The sequence below is a fragment of the Oreochromis aureus genome, linkage group 23, assembly GCF_013358895.1.
Source record: "Oreochromis aureus strain Israel breed Guangdong linkage group 23, ZZ_aureus, whole genome shotgun sequence".
Lineage (NCBI taxonomy): Eukaryota > Metazoa > Chordata > Actinopteri > Cichliformes > Cichlidae > Oreochromis > Oreochromis aureus.
The window spans coordinates 29,185,252-29,202,162 of NC_052963.1; the positions used below are offsets into that span (position 1 = coordinate 29,185,252).

The 16,911-nt window shown below is 38.7% G+C and overlaps 1 protein-coding gene across 1 annotated transcript in view; it reads right to left on the bottom strand.

Annotated features, from left to right (window-relative positions):
* The window catches only part of LOC116314065 (NLR family CARD domain-containing protein 3-like), a gene marked incomplete at its 3' end in the record, with an annotated part of 28,983 nt that extends 20,837 nt beyond the window's left edge, over window positions 1–8,146 (bottom strand). The window contains exons 1-5 of the mRNA XM_039607066.1: window positions 8,107–8,146; window positions 6,826–6,922; window positions 6,642–6,697; window positions 1,099–1,213; window positions 203–444 (exon numbers count right to left, since the gene is read on the bottom strand). Coding sequence (XP_039463000.1) covers window positions 203–444; window positions 1,099–1,213; window positions 6,642–6,697; window positions 6,826–6,922; window positions 8,107–8,146 — 550 coding nt within the window. The remainder of the gene's footprint in view (window positions 1–202; window positions 445–1,098; window positions 1,214–6,641; window positions 6,698–6,825; window positions 6,923–8,106) is intronic.
* Between the last annotated feature and the right edge of the window lie 8,765 nt (window positions 8,147–16,911).

The following is a 16,911-nucleotide window of genomic DNA, read 5'->3' on the forward strand; positions in this document are numbered from 1 at the left end:
GTTGCACCTTGACTCATAAACTGGTCTTTTTAAAATTTAAAACCTCCTTGGCTTCAAAATAATCTAAATATAATATTTATATTCAATCATACTTTGAGAAAAGAAAAAGTCAGACTAAAACAGCCTCAATTAAATACATATCATAAAACAAATTGTGTCTGCGTACCATACTGACTGATAGTGTATTTTTTCCCTGACTGACCTTTTTTAATTTTCTTTAAAATCGACCTCGTCACCTCCATTACATGGCCAGTAGTATATGTCTCCACCATGACATCCACTGTTCTCGTTCTGCTTGCTTTCTCCAGACGGCTCTTTTTGATGGTTGTGAAATCGCCTCCGGGTCCATTCTGCAAGTAAAAGTGAAAACGTTCCAGCTCCTCATCTCCCAAATCATCCAGCATGTTCAGCAGCTGCTCGTGAACGCATGCCTCCATCTTTGAGCTGTAAAACATGAGAGTATGTGAATCACATGTATTTTCACTTATTTAGTGCATTTCACAGCAGATCACTGGATTACTTAGGATTTACTATTTTTGGATAGATTCTTCTGTGATGGGAATAACATCACATACTGAAAGAAGGAGAATTTAAAAGATCAAAAACACAGAATGAAAAGAACAGCGTGGCAAGTTGACTCAGTCGCATGACAGCCAGCATAGATGGATAGATGGTCAAAGAAAGAGATGTTATTTAAAGACCACACATTCATCGGTTTTGTTTTCTGATCCAGGATTCAAAGAGGATCAGCAGAGAGGGAAAACTGGACGTACCAGTTCATTCAAACACAGCTGCAGTCAGAGAAACGGATGCAGAGACAGAGGAACATCATGTGAAGAAGAAGAGTTCAGCTTTTTTCTTCATACTCGGTACAGACACAGAAGATGGAAGAGCCGAGAGCAAAGCTATCTCTATACATCTTCCTGTGTGAGATGAGGATGTAGTTTAATTAAGTTTGCAAACTTCCTGTGGTCAAAGTCATGTGACTATTAGCAGTTTAGTGTTTCTCACACCTATGTGTTCATACTGGTGTTAAACAACAGGAAGTGTGGTTGCTAAGCTGAATACACGCATTTTCTTCTCTTTGTGTTCTGGTACTTTCTCAGCTCCAGGGGCTCTCGTGCGGGGAGCTGAAGGTGCCCCTGTGTCTCTAACGTCCCTCTCAGTGTTGGGATGGTGAATGAAGGCATTTGGTGCAGTTCCAGCAGAGACACTAAAACACAGCAGTGATTGTGTCTAAACAGACAAACATGAACTAAATGCAGTGAAGCTGTTGTTAGTCTGAGTGTGATCAAACGTCTGAGGGAGGTCACTGCATAGGAACATTTATGTCTTTCCTCTTTTATTTCACTATTAAGGCTGAACCCTCTCTAAAGTCAGCAGCGTCATTTCAGACAGAGTTTTACAGTCGAACATTTCTAACAGGAAGTGATCACAAGTCTCCAAAAGTCTCTGAATCCAGAAGCACTGAGAGAAATCTGCTGTTCCAGCTCAGCTGATGATCATGTTGTCAACATTTTAACCTGTCCTTACCTACTCCAGATGTTTACAGCTGCACATTCATCACATCAGGAAAGTTGTGGCAGCAAAAACTGAACAAAGGCTAAAAATATGCATGTTTATCTGTGAGTAGCATCAATTTTAAGACCGCAAGAAACGATCGGCAAGAATTTTTACATCAGTACCTAAACCAGGATTCAGACTGTAACCCTAAGGAGCTGCTACCGCCATCTGCAAACTGCAGAACTGAAAAGTCTTCACTGTTATTTTTCTACAGATCATCGTGGTCAGTCATCATGGTATCTTTTTTTCCTTCAAGCTACAAACATCCAGGACAATAAACGTAAACAGCAGCTGAAACATTCAGAAACTGAAGAAAAACCGCTCAACTTGAGACTTCAACTAAAACTAAACTATGAACCTGGTGTTTGGAGCCATCTTTTATATATAGCTTATAGATAGTACAGAGTAGAAACAATTACTTACACCTATTTAGAGACACTTAATGTTAACCAACACACACACAGTAAAAGGAGGAAGTGTGTGAACTATGGAGCGGCAGATATGTGCTGGAACTAAGCTGCACACAGCTGATGTTAGCCAAGAAACTATTACGAACTGCTTCACTTACCTTCACACGGAGACAATCAGCATCAATCAGAAACATGAAGCTCAGGAAAGCGGAAGTAAACTTTAAGCAGGAAGGAAACACCCAGAGAGGCGTTTGTTGGGAAGCTAGGATTAAGCAACAACAGAAATTGCTCACTTTGAAATTTAAAAAGATGTAGAAATGTTTGTTCTTAAATCCAGTCATGTTTAGTTCAATATGGTGATGTGCTGATCTTTACTATGTTCTTCTGTTGTTTTGATCCCTCTGGATTCAAATGATGAACCATGTCCATGGTTTACTGCCATGGAGCTGATACATGTCACATTTACACAATTCTGAGTCCTCTTGTTCTCACTAAACTACTCCTGGAACTTTAGCTTCATACCATACCTGCTGCATTGACAGACAGGTGAGCTGCTACCTGGAATGAGTCAGAGGTTCACCTCTAAGGGAAAATTACAGGAAAGAGAGGGGGAGGCACATTATCACAATAAGAACATGTGTTCCAGGAGGACATGAGGGTAAAGTTCAAACTGAACAAGGACAGAAACTCGGCCCACTGCTACAAACACACAGCATCTCCAAAGACAACATCCTAACACAAAACTAGCAGTGAATGAGCCCAGACCCAGAATGATGTTAAAGCTGAGTGCTGACCACAGCTGAGCAGCCAAAGCTGTTCACAAGCAGTGATGAGGAGTCAGGCTTGCAGCTTTGTAGCTGTCCGAAGAAAATTTCTGTCTGCAACTGTTTCTGCAGGAGAATCTCTGTGGAGACATTTTTCTGTCAACGACTCCTTGAGGCTACTTTTCAGTTTGAACTTTGTGTTGATCTTTAGATTATTAACTCTTAATAATGTGAAAACACATCTTAGGTGATCTTGATTCAGAGCTCTCAGAGACTCACAGAGATGTCTCTGTCTGTTAGTCCTGCAGTGTTAATATGAACACCCCAGAGCTGAGAGTGTTTTCAGCGGCTCTGTGGTTGAGCTTGGGCCACATTCAGTGTGTCAGTGAACGCCTCCTCCACAAACTGACATGAAACGATTTTTATATCATAACAAATGCGTGAGGTAAAATAAGAATCCGAGCAAATAATTGCATGTCACTCGTGCAGCCAATGTCGGCTTTGCATGCTGCTGCTGCAGCTTAGAGCTCTCGCATGTCTGCGCTAGGTGAGAAAACTTGCTCACGCAGATAAACTTATTTTAGAGTATCTGAAGGCGGAGCACAAAAGGCCAAGTGCTGAACACTTCATACACACCTCACCGTCACTTACTGGAACTTCAACACTATGCACTCCATACTGTACATAAATGCCACTTGTTTTGCACATTTCCAACTGCCACTCTGTATATTTTATTTTTATTTAATTTTCACACACGTAGATATACATATTTACTATACATATTCAGTAATGTGCATACACTACACATGCGATGTGACAATAAAAGTGATTTGATTTGAAAAGAGGGCGGGGTCCTAATGTGATTGGTCACTGTGATGGACACTTCAGGTTGCTGCTAAACTGAGTTACACTGTGGCAGCAATAGAAACGCTGTTTTAAACTGTATTTGTTTACAATTTGAAAAATAAAGTTTGCCGAATGAATTGTCAGAAGTTATTGTTTGTTGTGCATTAGTGGAAATACTGACAACTGTCACTGGATTATATAATGTTGAAGAAATATTTTAAACCAGAGGATTCAAAGGCATGTCCTGAAGCGTCTGCACTGCTGTCTCATTAATCTGTTGGACAGTATCACATCCCTTCTGGGATGGGAAGCATGCATCAATCCTAAGGAAAAGGTCAAACTGTTTCTTAGGCTATTGATTAAACTTAATTTTATAAAATGTGTTTATGTTGCTGCCAGTGAGTTTCACTCAGTGAAACAGCTGTACACATCTGGCTGCAGAGCTTCACTCACTGTGAGTTCAGGCTTCACTGTAACAGTTCTTCCAGATGATATTTCAGGTTAGCTGAACAGACAGTCTGTGAGGTGGACAGGAGAGATGGATGTGACACAGTCTCTAGTAAGAAGCTGACGGGTCTGAAATAGTGTCTCATAAATAGTTCAGGTTGTTGCTGTCATGCTGTGTAAATGTACACAAGATGCTTGTAGCTGCTGCGTGCTAGGCGTTCTATGTTTTTATGCTTCGTGGTTATTTCTGTGCTGCTAACAACTGAATTTACTTCAGTTATGTCTGTTGTAGATCCATCCCTCTGGGCCTGGACCTGTAAACCACAGGGAAACATCACACATCTACCTGCTGTCTGTTTCACTGCTCAAATATATTTTTTGTACAGTCTTCTCGAAATTCTTTCAATTTTTTGTTTGATAAGTTAAATATTTGTTCATTAGAAATCTTAATAGAGTTCATAAAGAGACTAGCAAGAGCAATATTAAAGAGCAGTTTCTGTTCTGTATTTAGATCTGTGATTATTAGTAAAATTGTTGTTCACTGTTTTAATGAACAGTGAACAAATGCTCTGATCAAATGCTGATTATCAACTTTTTTGCAGTTGTGGAAGAAGAACCTTTCCTACATCTTATACTTATATAAAAGTATTAATACTATATTATATGTACATTGTGTAAAAGTAAATTTTTACTGAAGTAAAAGTACAAATGTTCTACATTAATAATTTACTTCACACTTTATAATTGTTAAGTCTTGACAAGTGTACATCATAGCGGGTACATCTAATTCTGCTACACAGGATCAGAGTTCATAATAAAATATTTGCATTTGTATATCTATCTATCTATCTATCTATCTATCTATATATATATATATATATATATATATATATATATATATATATATATATATATATATTTCATAAATAACTCTGAAAGTCAATGTGAAAACACTGATCTGTGCTACACATCAGTCTTGAGGGTTTGACTTTTTGTAAGTTTGCCAGTTTACCTACAGATGTTCTTACTGTTGTGCAGCCATGGATTTACTGATTTATCACCAAGCTTCACTTTAATACTGAAAAAACTGTCTTAAAGACAGTAGAATTCTAGCACACTCCCATTCAGTCATGTATATGTAGTTACATGTGTAACTACACATACAACAGGCTGAGCAACTTTTTGTTGGCAGGTTTAAATTCAAATCAATTCAATTTTATTTATATAGCGCCAAATCACAACAACAGTCGCCTCAGGGCGATTTATATAAATGTCTGTACTTTGGCCAAAAATTTAATTGCCAAATTCTGACGTACACTTCCTTTCCTGAGGCAGGAAAAGCTGCCTGCAGTCATCAATAAGTGGATCAACAGTAACAACAACTCTGAGTTCAGTGGGTAACTATCAACTAGCTGCTGCTGCTCTCATTCCCGGACTCCGATCACTCACACAGACACAGGCTTCAATGGAAAAGCAACAGGTTTCATCATCAAAATAACACACACACGCGCACACACAGACACACACACACACAGTTTGTGTTCTGAAGAAATTAAATTGTCATTTGATGATTTCATCAAAAAGTTTAAATTCAGTCAACCAATAAAGTATAATAAGTTAAAAGAAGAAACTTACAGTGTTGTGAAAATCCCAAGAAAAAGAAGAATCTCATCTCCACACCCGGGGCCTTTTCCATATGTTTTTGTCTCAACTTGTGGTTTTGTGTTTCCAAATTCTTTCTTCCAATTCTTTTTCTTGCCACCCATTTCATCCAGAGTGTACTGGAAACATAAAATACCACCCAAGTACAGACATGTCACATAACAACAGCACAGCACAGAGTGGGGAATAGTAAAGCATGAGCAGAAATAACACTGCACAGTGTGAAAACAAAGACAGTGATACGGCTAAAAATATTTCGTAAAATTCAAAATGTTTTTAAATCTTTTCTGAATCTCAAAACCTTTACTCAAGTTTGATATTAGTAATATTTGATATTAGTCTCCCAGATTATTGAAGCAATTTGAATTTGAAAATATCTTGAATGATAAGTAAAATAAAATAGCTGAGAAAAGCACTGAACCTCATCCTTGCAGAGGGAAAATAGAGTCAGGTTTTAAATAGTTAACAATTCAATTCACTTCAACCCTGACAGTGCCTCCTTGGATGAGGGTGTCTAGTGATATTGGCCGGAACACCCAATGAATCCAAGGTTCACTACTGACGATGTGTCCCAAATTTTAATATGATAATCTAGATCAGATCTCTAATCCCTAAACCCAACGAAAAAATGGCAGATTAGCTTGGGTAAAAGACCGAAAGTTGAGGCACACAACGATATGTGCTGCTGGTAAAGTTTCTGGGCAGCCTTTCCTCATAACAGCCATCCCTCAAGATTCTCTCCATTTAAAGCAATGCATTATCAGGGATTGTAATATCTAGTCCTTTTACTGAATGTAGTCGCTTCTGAAAGTACTAATTTCAGACCTCTTGATTTTACGGTGTTGTACATATTTTTTAAATTAATATATAAGTGTTTCACGTATGATTACTAAGCTTAGACGGCTTTATTGACCTCTCATTAGAAAGACTATTGATCTCCAACCCTCACCTGCTGATGAAGCTGCCTGCTGTGACAGGTCCTTCTCCTCTTCCTCCATCATTACTCTATAACACATGAAATAAAAAGCAGTTTAAATGAGATTGAGGGAATGACGTGTTTGAACTGCAGTTTATATTCAACAACATCAAGCAGTTAAATCAGCTCTCAGAGAGTCCATGTACTAACCGCTCACCTCTCTGCAACAGACACCTGCTGGACTTTAAAATCAATGGGGCAATTTTCAGACCAGTGACTCTTTAACACAACTGGATTCAGGTCCAGGTTGATTTCTGTGAATAATGATGGAGTTACAGTTACAGTCATTCAAATTTGCTGCTTTCAGCCAGAGGTCAGACAGCTGACACTCAAGTAACTCAACCTAAATAAACTTAAAAGGCATTTTCTGTCAGATTATTCCACCAAGTTGACATTACGCCTGTATATTTTTAAGTTAAACTCTGTTATAAATTCAAAATGTCACAAAGTTTGGAGATGTAATAACAGCAGTTTTAGTAACATATTGCTTACTTTTAAAAACTGATTTTAACAGTAATGTAAAAATCTAAAAGTCTTTTGTGATGAATGTTATTAAAGGACAAAAACCCAGCAGTGGCATTCACGAAAAGGGATTCACAGACAGGCAGAGATGGGGGGGTTGCTTCTTGTCTGCAGAGGGCTCTGCATCAAGAGGTGATGATATGGAAATGAAGCGCAGCAGCTGAACAACAAGCAGTAAAATGAGAAAAGCAAAGATCCCTCATTTGAACTTTGTCATGAAGTTCAAGAAAATACATAAAAAATAATATTTTTATAATCGTGTCCTGTAAATACTTTCTGTCAATGATTCCTGGAATACCGTTTACATGTGTTAAAATCACAGCCAGCATAGAGAGGATATTTGGGCCAGGATTTGAAAGTCATTGGCGTTCTGTGGGGGATTGGAGAGCTGTTTAAATGATCACCTAATGTGTGACAAAGGAATCCGCTGTGATGTTAATGACATGACACCCTAGATTCAGATTGAGTTGGTCATATGATGATGAAGCTTTGATTGCACAATCCTAAGAAACGAGAGAATTATTATCGTGAGAAATATCAATAGTTTGAAACATAGTGCCAGAGCTTTGTGGTTCACTCCTACAGCAGCATTTTACTGACCTTATTGATTACCAGAAATATTTAGAACAAAGTGCAAATCCATCATGGTCCTGTCACTGATGAGTGTCACTTCTTAAGTGGCTGTGTCTGTAATGTAAAGTAGAACAGCTCTATTTCTATAATCAGTCCACTAGATGGAGTCACGTAGCTGCAGGCAATCATACACACGATGCAGTCATTGACCTACACTGATTCACTTTGACTGGAAGCTTCATTCCATAAATATTCAGTCAATTTAACACATCGGAACAAAATCAGCTGAGACAGATGAACGTCATGTGACTATTTAATTTTCTTCTTCAAACTCTGTACAAACCTGAGATGGCAGCATCAAGTGTGATGCTTTCAATGACCATGTTCCTGTTAAATAGAGTTACAGTGTCATTTGAAGAACTTCTTAGTCATCATTACTGCTGTTTGAGTGTATGCTCATTACTGTTATCTCTTTAGTACTTTTTGAATTTAAGGTACATTTTGGGAGAATCAGTTTCATTAAAGCTTTTTCTGTATTGTGTGTTGTACATTCCACATTTTATCTACAAATCTGATCCTTGGAAAAATCCAGGAGAAAACATGAAAGGAAAGGAGAAAGAAGAGGCAACTCCTCCATATTATCAGCATTTGCTCTTGTGCAGCATCTCTGTTGTTACTCAGGTCACAACCAATCACTTCATGGTGGTTCTAGCTCAGGAGGTAGAGCAGGTCATTTACTGATTGGAAGGTTGATGGTTTGATTCCTAGTCTACATGCCAAATATCCTTGGGCAAAATATTTACCTGATCTCTGATGCATCCATCAGCGTGGGAATGTTAGTTAGTAAGCACTTAAAAATCATAGAAGAATGTGGCATGTTGTATTAAGTGCTTTGAGGACTCCGGAAGAGTAGAAAAGTGCTATATGAAAATCAGTCTCTGTATCTCTTCCACTTGTGTTCCTAGTCTGTTTTGTTCGGTGGAGCAGATTCTGCTTTCAAACTTACAGCCTTTATAAGGGCACCTGACTTTATGTTGTACTTTGAAGTGTGCAGTACACAGGTGGGTAAAACAGTCAGTCTCAGAACAAGAATCAGCAAACCCACATGACATACAGCAAAATGGAACTGGCATATCTGTAAACAACGAAATACTTCGGTTCCTGCAAAAATCCAATGTTTTAGCCTGTAATGCTTAAATAGCTGCCCTCTTTTGAAAGTTAACAGGGCAATACTTCCACTTCCACAGCATCTCTTCCTAGGATTTGAAATACAACAAAGAAAAAGCAAATAAGAACACAGAAGATTCAGTCATAGCAGCACTATATCTATACCCTGGATTCAATCTGGATCAGAGACCTGCTTCAGACTGAGTAATGTGAAGGCCATAGACATGTTTAGCTTTTCTTTTCTGATTAGCTGAGTAATGTTACACTATGGTAATGAATATGGCCGAGCAACTTGGACATTTAAGCCTAAAATGACATCACTTTGACATGCATAACAGCCACACATTCTGATGTTAGGGAACTGATAGTTTAATTGGAACAGTCCAAAAGCCTGTCAGTGAGGCAGGATTAGATGCACTAGCTCTTTTTACCAGGCAAATTACCATAGCGACTGATGTCAATCACATCAGCTGGTCATGAACATGTAAGTGGACCTTGCTGAGTTGAAGATGTTTACAAGGAATCATTTAGGACAGTTTAAAATATCAACTGATTGAATCCATGAATCTGAAAATGTGTTTCTGAGTGAAAGAGACAGACATGTACAGACTGAACTATCTGTTCAACAGCCAGAGTGTTTCTCTAACAGGAGGACACTCTTTACACTCAACTCAGCACAGAGTCACTGAGGAACCAGGCGACATGAGCATAAACCCAGGATAAAGAGGTTCAGTGAATGTGGTGTTGAAGGTGTGGAGGTGGATCAGAGTGTCAGAGGAGACTCTGTAGAAGGACAGAGTGCCAGCAGGACAGTCCACATACACTGCTACTCTGTTAGAGGAGGAGGAGGAGGAGATGGATGTCTCTCTCTTATTGTGGCAGACAAAATGAGGACCATTATCAGTGCAGTACAGACTCCAGGACTGATCATTGTTTCCAAACATACAGTCATAACTGAATCCTTTCCTTCTGATTTTGCTGTAACTCACTGATAGAAAAACTGTTATTCTCCACTCGACCTCCCAGTAACAGCGACCAGTCAGACCATTTCTACACAGCAACTGCTCATAAACATCAAATCTGTCTGGATGATCCGGATATGATTGAACCTCCTCCACACGTGTCACCTTCCTGTTGTTGTCAGACAGTTTGAGGTTTGCGTGTACTGTGTTTTTGTCGATAGTGAGTTGACAGGAATCTGATGGAGAGAACAAACACAATCCAGCTGCAGTTATTGATCCATCATCTGTTCATTGATTGACACTTTGATCATGAGTCCAGACTTCAGAGATGTGAATAAGTGATGCTTTGTTTTCATGAATCACATTAAAAGCACACTTACACTTCCTCAGACCTGGTCTCAACCATTGAACTCCAGCAGGCTCCACCCTGAAAGGTGGAGGGCAGTCAGACCAGCACAGTCTCTTTCAGCATGCACACATGGACATTACATCGCTCTCATACACATACTGTTAGACACTGATAAAGGAACAGTCCAACATTTTCACAACTATATATCAATCCATACGTGGATCAAACTGTTGATGATCTGCCCTCTTATTGCTTTGATTTCTGAATCTAAAGAGTGAATGCATTTAAAGCAGGAACCACAAATCTAGGCATTCAAAGCTGATAAAGTACCGTGAAGTTTTGTCAGGTCAAGCATCACACCAAATCTGGTATATATTGTTTCTATTTACATCTTTGAAATTATACATTCCAGTTATGGCAGCACTTGGTGTGGTGATTAGCACTGTTGCTAATCACCACACCAAGCAAGAAGGTGCTGAGATCGATTCCATCACCTGGCCAGGTCCTTTCTATTTGGAGGTTGCACAGGTTTACTCTGGATTCCTCCCACAGCCCCACTGGCCAGCCCACTGAGGCGGCTGGTATTGGAGGAGGCAAGCTGGCCAGATCAGGCACTACAAGGAGTATTTTTGCAAGCACTAAAAGAGTCCATGAAAGATCAGCTCGCTTCTTGTGATGAACCCGCCTCTTTCAAGGATTTAGTTTCCCTTTCCCTCCAGATAGACAATGCCTGAGGAAGAGGGAAGCTGAGAGAAAACCAGACTCCACAGGCCATTTCCTCGCTGTCTTTGGGTTAACTTCCGCTACGCTACGAGTACAAACATCCACCCCAGTTATTGCCTCTTCTGTCACAGATTATGTGCTGGAACCCATGCAAATTGAGCATTCCCAGCTCTCAACTGTTTTTACTGTGGCTTGCCTGATCACTTTCTATTGTCCTGCCCCAAATGGTTAAAAAGCTCTGCCTGCAGGTACGTTCGGGGATACAGGTGGGTGGATCAGTTACTAATATTAAACCCTGGCTACTGCTCCCTGTGTTTTTGCAGGCTAACCAGGCTACTCAAACCCCTTCAGGCTCTCGTTGATTTCGGTGTAGGACAGAGACTTGTTGATTGAGAGTTAGCTAAACAGTTGCACACTCCTCTCCTAGCACTCGAACTTCCCATACTAGCCAAAGCTGTTAATCATAATCAAAATAAATAATCAAGTGTTTGCCCACATCACTCATCAAACCGAAACTGTCATGCTAGTTACGTCCTGTAACAATAATAATACTAATAATAGTATTATTATTACTATTTTTTTCCCAACTTATTCTTGGTTTCCACTGGTTAACTCTCATATAGAATGGCTCTAGATCTTACCTCCATCCCATTAGGGGACTGTGACCTACAGGAGGTGTTCAGCAAACAAAAGGCTGTCTCACTACCAACCCACAAGACTGTATGACTTTCCCAGCGTTCAGGTCGCCAAGCAAAGCTTCAGCCATGTGGCTTTTTTTTCTCGTCGCCTAACCCCAGCTGAAAAGAACTATGATGTAGGTGATGGAGCGTTAACTACTCGCTTAACCTTAAAAACCTTAAAAAAGTAGATTGAATTCAACTGTACACAACAGTTTTCCTTCCAAGAAACATTTCATTACTTATCTGTATAACAGAAGAAGTCACTTAGATGAGTGATAAAACATCCAGAGAAACTAAACTTTTGGGCATGTCTTTGCCTGTAATTCAGGAATTAAGAGATTTTTTATGTTTAGATTTTTGTTTTCAGTTATTGTTTCACTTGGCTTATTTTCAGCCTCAGCAGCATCTCTCAGAAGAAAACCAGTTTAAATTTTGTGCCAATCATCAGACAAAAAGTGAATTCACATCAGACTGGAATTCATAAAATCACAAGAATTAGCGCTTAAGATTGCGTTCTGCAGGGGAATGATAAGTTTTATATCCTCTCTCTCTTTTTAAATCTAACTCATAAAACAAGCAAAACTACAGATTTGTACAAGTCACAGATGTCCTTCTAGGTAAATATACACAACTCTTTTGAAGTGATTTGAATTGTGAGTTAAAGGAGATGCAGAAGAGGATGCAGAAGATGCAGAGTCAACCATCACTGAAGCAGTCTCTCCTGCATAAAGTTCAGTTGCTCGTTTTCCTGTGTGGGTGTCTGATGCCACAAAACAGACTCAGAGCTATAACATCCTCCATGACTATGATATGGAACAGATGTGGGTGTGTGCTCAACTCCCATAGGAGTCCCAGTTGTTGCCATAAAAAAAACCCATGCACACACAAAAACACCTGAAAATATAAACATCAACCAAAAATCAGCAATAATTTACTTACTTTATGAGGTCTGTGAAAATTATTTCCACATGATTTACAGTATATATCACAGCATCAAGGGACTTTATAAGCACAGAGCATAGTACTAAAGTGAATCAGTTTCAGCTTTTGTTTTGCGATCCATAAATCAATTCTCTTCCGCTTATCTTTTTCAGGGTCGCAGGAGCCTATCCAAGCTGTCTTAGGGCGAGAGGCAGGGTACACCCTGGACAGGTCACCAGTCTTTTGCAGGCCAAACACATAGACACAGACACACATAGAATCATTCCACATAGAAAGACCTCAGCCTGATGGTGGAATTGAACTCAGGACTTTGTCACGGTGAGGTAACAGTGCTAACCACTGTGCTGCCCAGTTTTGTTTTTCATTATGCATATTTCAGTAATAATTAAATTTCATTACCTGTATCTTTACCACACTTGACTAGGTGTAGGTACTGTAGGTGCAGTGAATGCTTAAATTAAGCTCTTTGGAATATACTAGACATTCAATGTTAAGATTCAGCACACTGTGTTTGGATTTTGATTAAATTACATTAATAAATATGTATGTAATATGGAAATGGATTTTCAAATGAGGAGTGGAATTGCCTTTTCAAATATCAGAAAGAAATCTTGGATTTTTGAATCCATTTATTTATTTCTCTCTTTTCTAAAATGTGTTTAATTTAAATTAAATTTAAAACATCTGCATGAAACAAACAGGAAGTGTGTGAAAGAGACAGGAAATGTTTCTAAGTCTTCCTCCTCTATCAGATATTCTCTCCATACCTAAGAGTGTCCAGTCTCCAGCATGGATCCTTCAGTCCAGCCGAAAGCAGCTTCATTCCTGAGTCACCTGAATGATTGTAGCTCAGGTCCAGTTTTCTAAGTTGGAAGGGGTTGGAGCTCAGAGCTGAGGCCAGTGACGTACAGCCTTCCTCTGTGATCAGACAGCCTGACAGACTGCAGACACACAAAACAACAATCCACCTCTGAACAATGACTTTGTGTTTTTCATATACAATAATGTCTGGCATTTTTATCCATTCAATTTAATTTTATTTTATTTAAAAAGGACAATTTTCAACAGACAGTCATTGTCATGTCAAGCTTTTTTACACTATGAGCCAACCCCCTAAATTATTAGAGAGAAAGCTCAAACTCTCAGACAATCTACTTTGAGCAGCACTTGGTAACTGTGGAAAGGAAGAACTCCCTTTTAAATAAAAATCCTTCCAATAACAACAGGCTCCAGGAAGAGGTTTAAGGGATTATGGTAAATAGAAGAAATAAGCACAGAGAGACGAGAACAAAACACAAATGAAGGAGAGAGGGGACAAAAGTTAAATATTAATTGAACTTTAAACTTCAAAGTTTAAATATTAAAGTTAAATAAGTTTTTAAAAGACTATAACTTGGCATTGTTGTTATTGTATCTTATGTATTTTAATTTATATTTTTTTACCTTCATGAACAAACTTGTTCATGAGCAAAATTGCTTATTTTTCTTGAGCAACAAACTCCTCAAATTCAATATTTGGATTGTAGCAAAATCTGAATTACAAATTTGTGGAACTGACACTAAAACTCTAAACTAAAACCTGCCATTTATGGAACACTGTCTTTTTTCTACTCTGTGAGTGAGAAATGAGAAGTTGGTTTTTTGGTGGATACTCAGAATTTGAATATAGTTCTGGCCTTCCAACCCATCTCTAATTGCCAGGCTGTCCTGACTCTCAACAGCACCATCAGAATCCACATCGCTGCTGTCTGAATTGGTTTTGAATCAGTGATGCGTGAGCAGAACAACTGAGAGGAACAGGCCTTTTGTTGGCTAAATTAATTCAGGTTCATCGGCACAATAGGTCAAACTCAACTACCACATTGATTGCTGTAGAACAAATGGCCTGATCATCTGAGTATTAAACAAAACATGCCGCAAGAAAAATAACCCGCACTGTACTTTTCTGTTACTAATTAAACAAAAAAATGACTGTAAAAATTCTTCTCACAGTACTTAGAACCTAACAGATGGATGGCTGCAAATTTACACCAGCTTAATGAGGGGAAAACTGAAGTCCTTGTATGTGCTCATGACAGAATTTTATCCCAAATGGTGAAAGCCCTTGGTCCTCTCTTTTACTTTAGGTTAAATCCTCTATCAGGAATTTAGGTGTCACTTTGGACTCGACTCTTACATTGGATGGTCATGTGAAATCTCTGGTTTGGTCTTGTTTTTGTCATTTAAGAGATGTGGGTAAGTTAAGCCCTATTTTATCTCGCTCTGACCTGGAGATGCTATACATGTATTTATTTCCTCACGCTTGGACTATTGTAACTCACTGTTATGTTTATGTATATAAGCAAAGGTTCTCTGGATTGTCTGCAGGTTGTGCAAAATGCTGCAGCTAGGCTTCTGACAAAATCTTTTAAGTATTCACATGTGACACCATTGCTATCTCAGCTACACTGGCTTCCTGTTGAATTTAGAGTCCATTTTAAGATCCTGATCTTGACTTTTAGAGCTTTGCATGGACTGGCACCAGCCTAGATCTCTGATCTGCTACAGCCCTATGTCCCTAGGAGGTCCCTGAGGTTGTCTGATCAGGGCTTACTTGCTATAAAACATACTAACATGAGAACTAAGGGGGATAGAGCTTTTGCCACTGTGGCCCCTAGACTGTGGAACTCTCTCCCCCAAACCTTAAGAACTGTGGGCTATAGTTGATTTTAAAAACAACTCAAAACTCACCTTTTTAGAACTGCTTTTAGTTAATTTTTGCCTGCTTTATATCGTCTGTATTACCTTTTCATGACTTGTTATCTTATGTGCAGCACTTTGTGATTCTGTCTAGAAAGGTGCTATATAAATAAAATTGTATTTATTTATTTAATAATCTATCCAAATTTTAAAATGCTTAGTTGTTTATCAAATAATATAATTCAGAATTGAAATGATCAGCAGTGAAATATTTCACTCCTGACCTGAGAGTTTCCAGTGTACAATGTTGACTCTGTAGTGCAGCAGACAGAAGTTTGACTCCTAAATCCTGTAGATCATTGTTACTCAGGTCCAGCTCTCTCAGACTAGAGGACTGGGAGTTGAGAACTGAGGACAGGGCACCGCAGCTTCTCTCTGAGAGGTTACAGTGACTCAGTCTGAAAGAAACAAACAAACAAATGAAATCAGTCAAATAAAACAAAAATTTGCAAATATGTAAAAATGCTGTAAAACTACTAAAAACATAATTTCTGACTTCTGATTGTAAATGTAATCTTCTCAGATCCATTTGTACATTTTAATAGCACATGGCAACATTCAGACAATGTAAGACAGTGACACTTAATTTTTTAAACTTGTTCTGGTAACATCTCCTCTCCTGAAAACAATTTCTCCTAGTAGCAACTATCACACCCGCAGCAAGCAAAAGATACAACATTTTCCACTGTCAGAGATTATTTAAATGACTGCTGCTATTGTTGCACCCGACCAGTGCAGCTAGTATTCACACAAGATCACAGGGGTAATGCAGGACTGAGCACGAGGCCTGGGTTTTGAAATTTAGTGACTTGCCATACATAAAATAACAGTTCAGAGATCACAAAATGATACTAATGTTACTGAAATTAATACCAGTGTCTCCACATGTAGAATTACACCTTTCAGCAGTTAATCCTACTAAGGTGTTTTTTGCATCACCGAAACATCTTTGTTATGTGTCAGAATTATTAAGAAAATACCTTAAATGAAATATACAGATTCCAGATTCCAAAAAAGTTGGGACACTAAACAAATTGTGAATAAAAACTGAATGCAATGATGTGGAGATGGCAAATGTCAATATAGAATAATAGAACGTAGGTGACAGATCAAAAGTTTAATCTGAGAAAATGTATCATTTTAAAGGAAAAATATGTTGATTGAAAATTTCACGGTGTCAACAAATCCCAAAAAAGTTGGGACAAGTAGCAATAAGAGGCTGGAAAAAGTAAATTTGAGCATAACGAAGAGCTGGAAGACCAATTAACACTAATTAGGTTAATTGGCAACATGATTGGGTATAAAAAGAGCTTCTCAGAGTGGCAGTGTCTCTCAGAAGCCAAGATGGGTAGAGGATCACCAATTCCCACAATGTTGCACAGAAAGATAGTGGAGCAATATCAGAAAGGTGTTACCCAGTGAAAAATTGCAAAGACTTTGCAGTTATCATCATCAACTGTGCATAACATCATCCGAAGATTCAGAGAATCTGGAACAATCTCTGTGCGTAAGGGTCAAGGGCGTAAACCCATACTGGACGCCCGTGATCTCCGGGCCCTTAAACGACACTGCACCACAAACAGGAA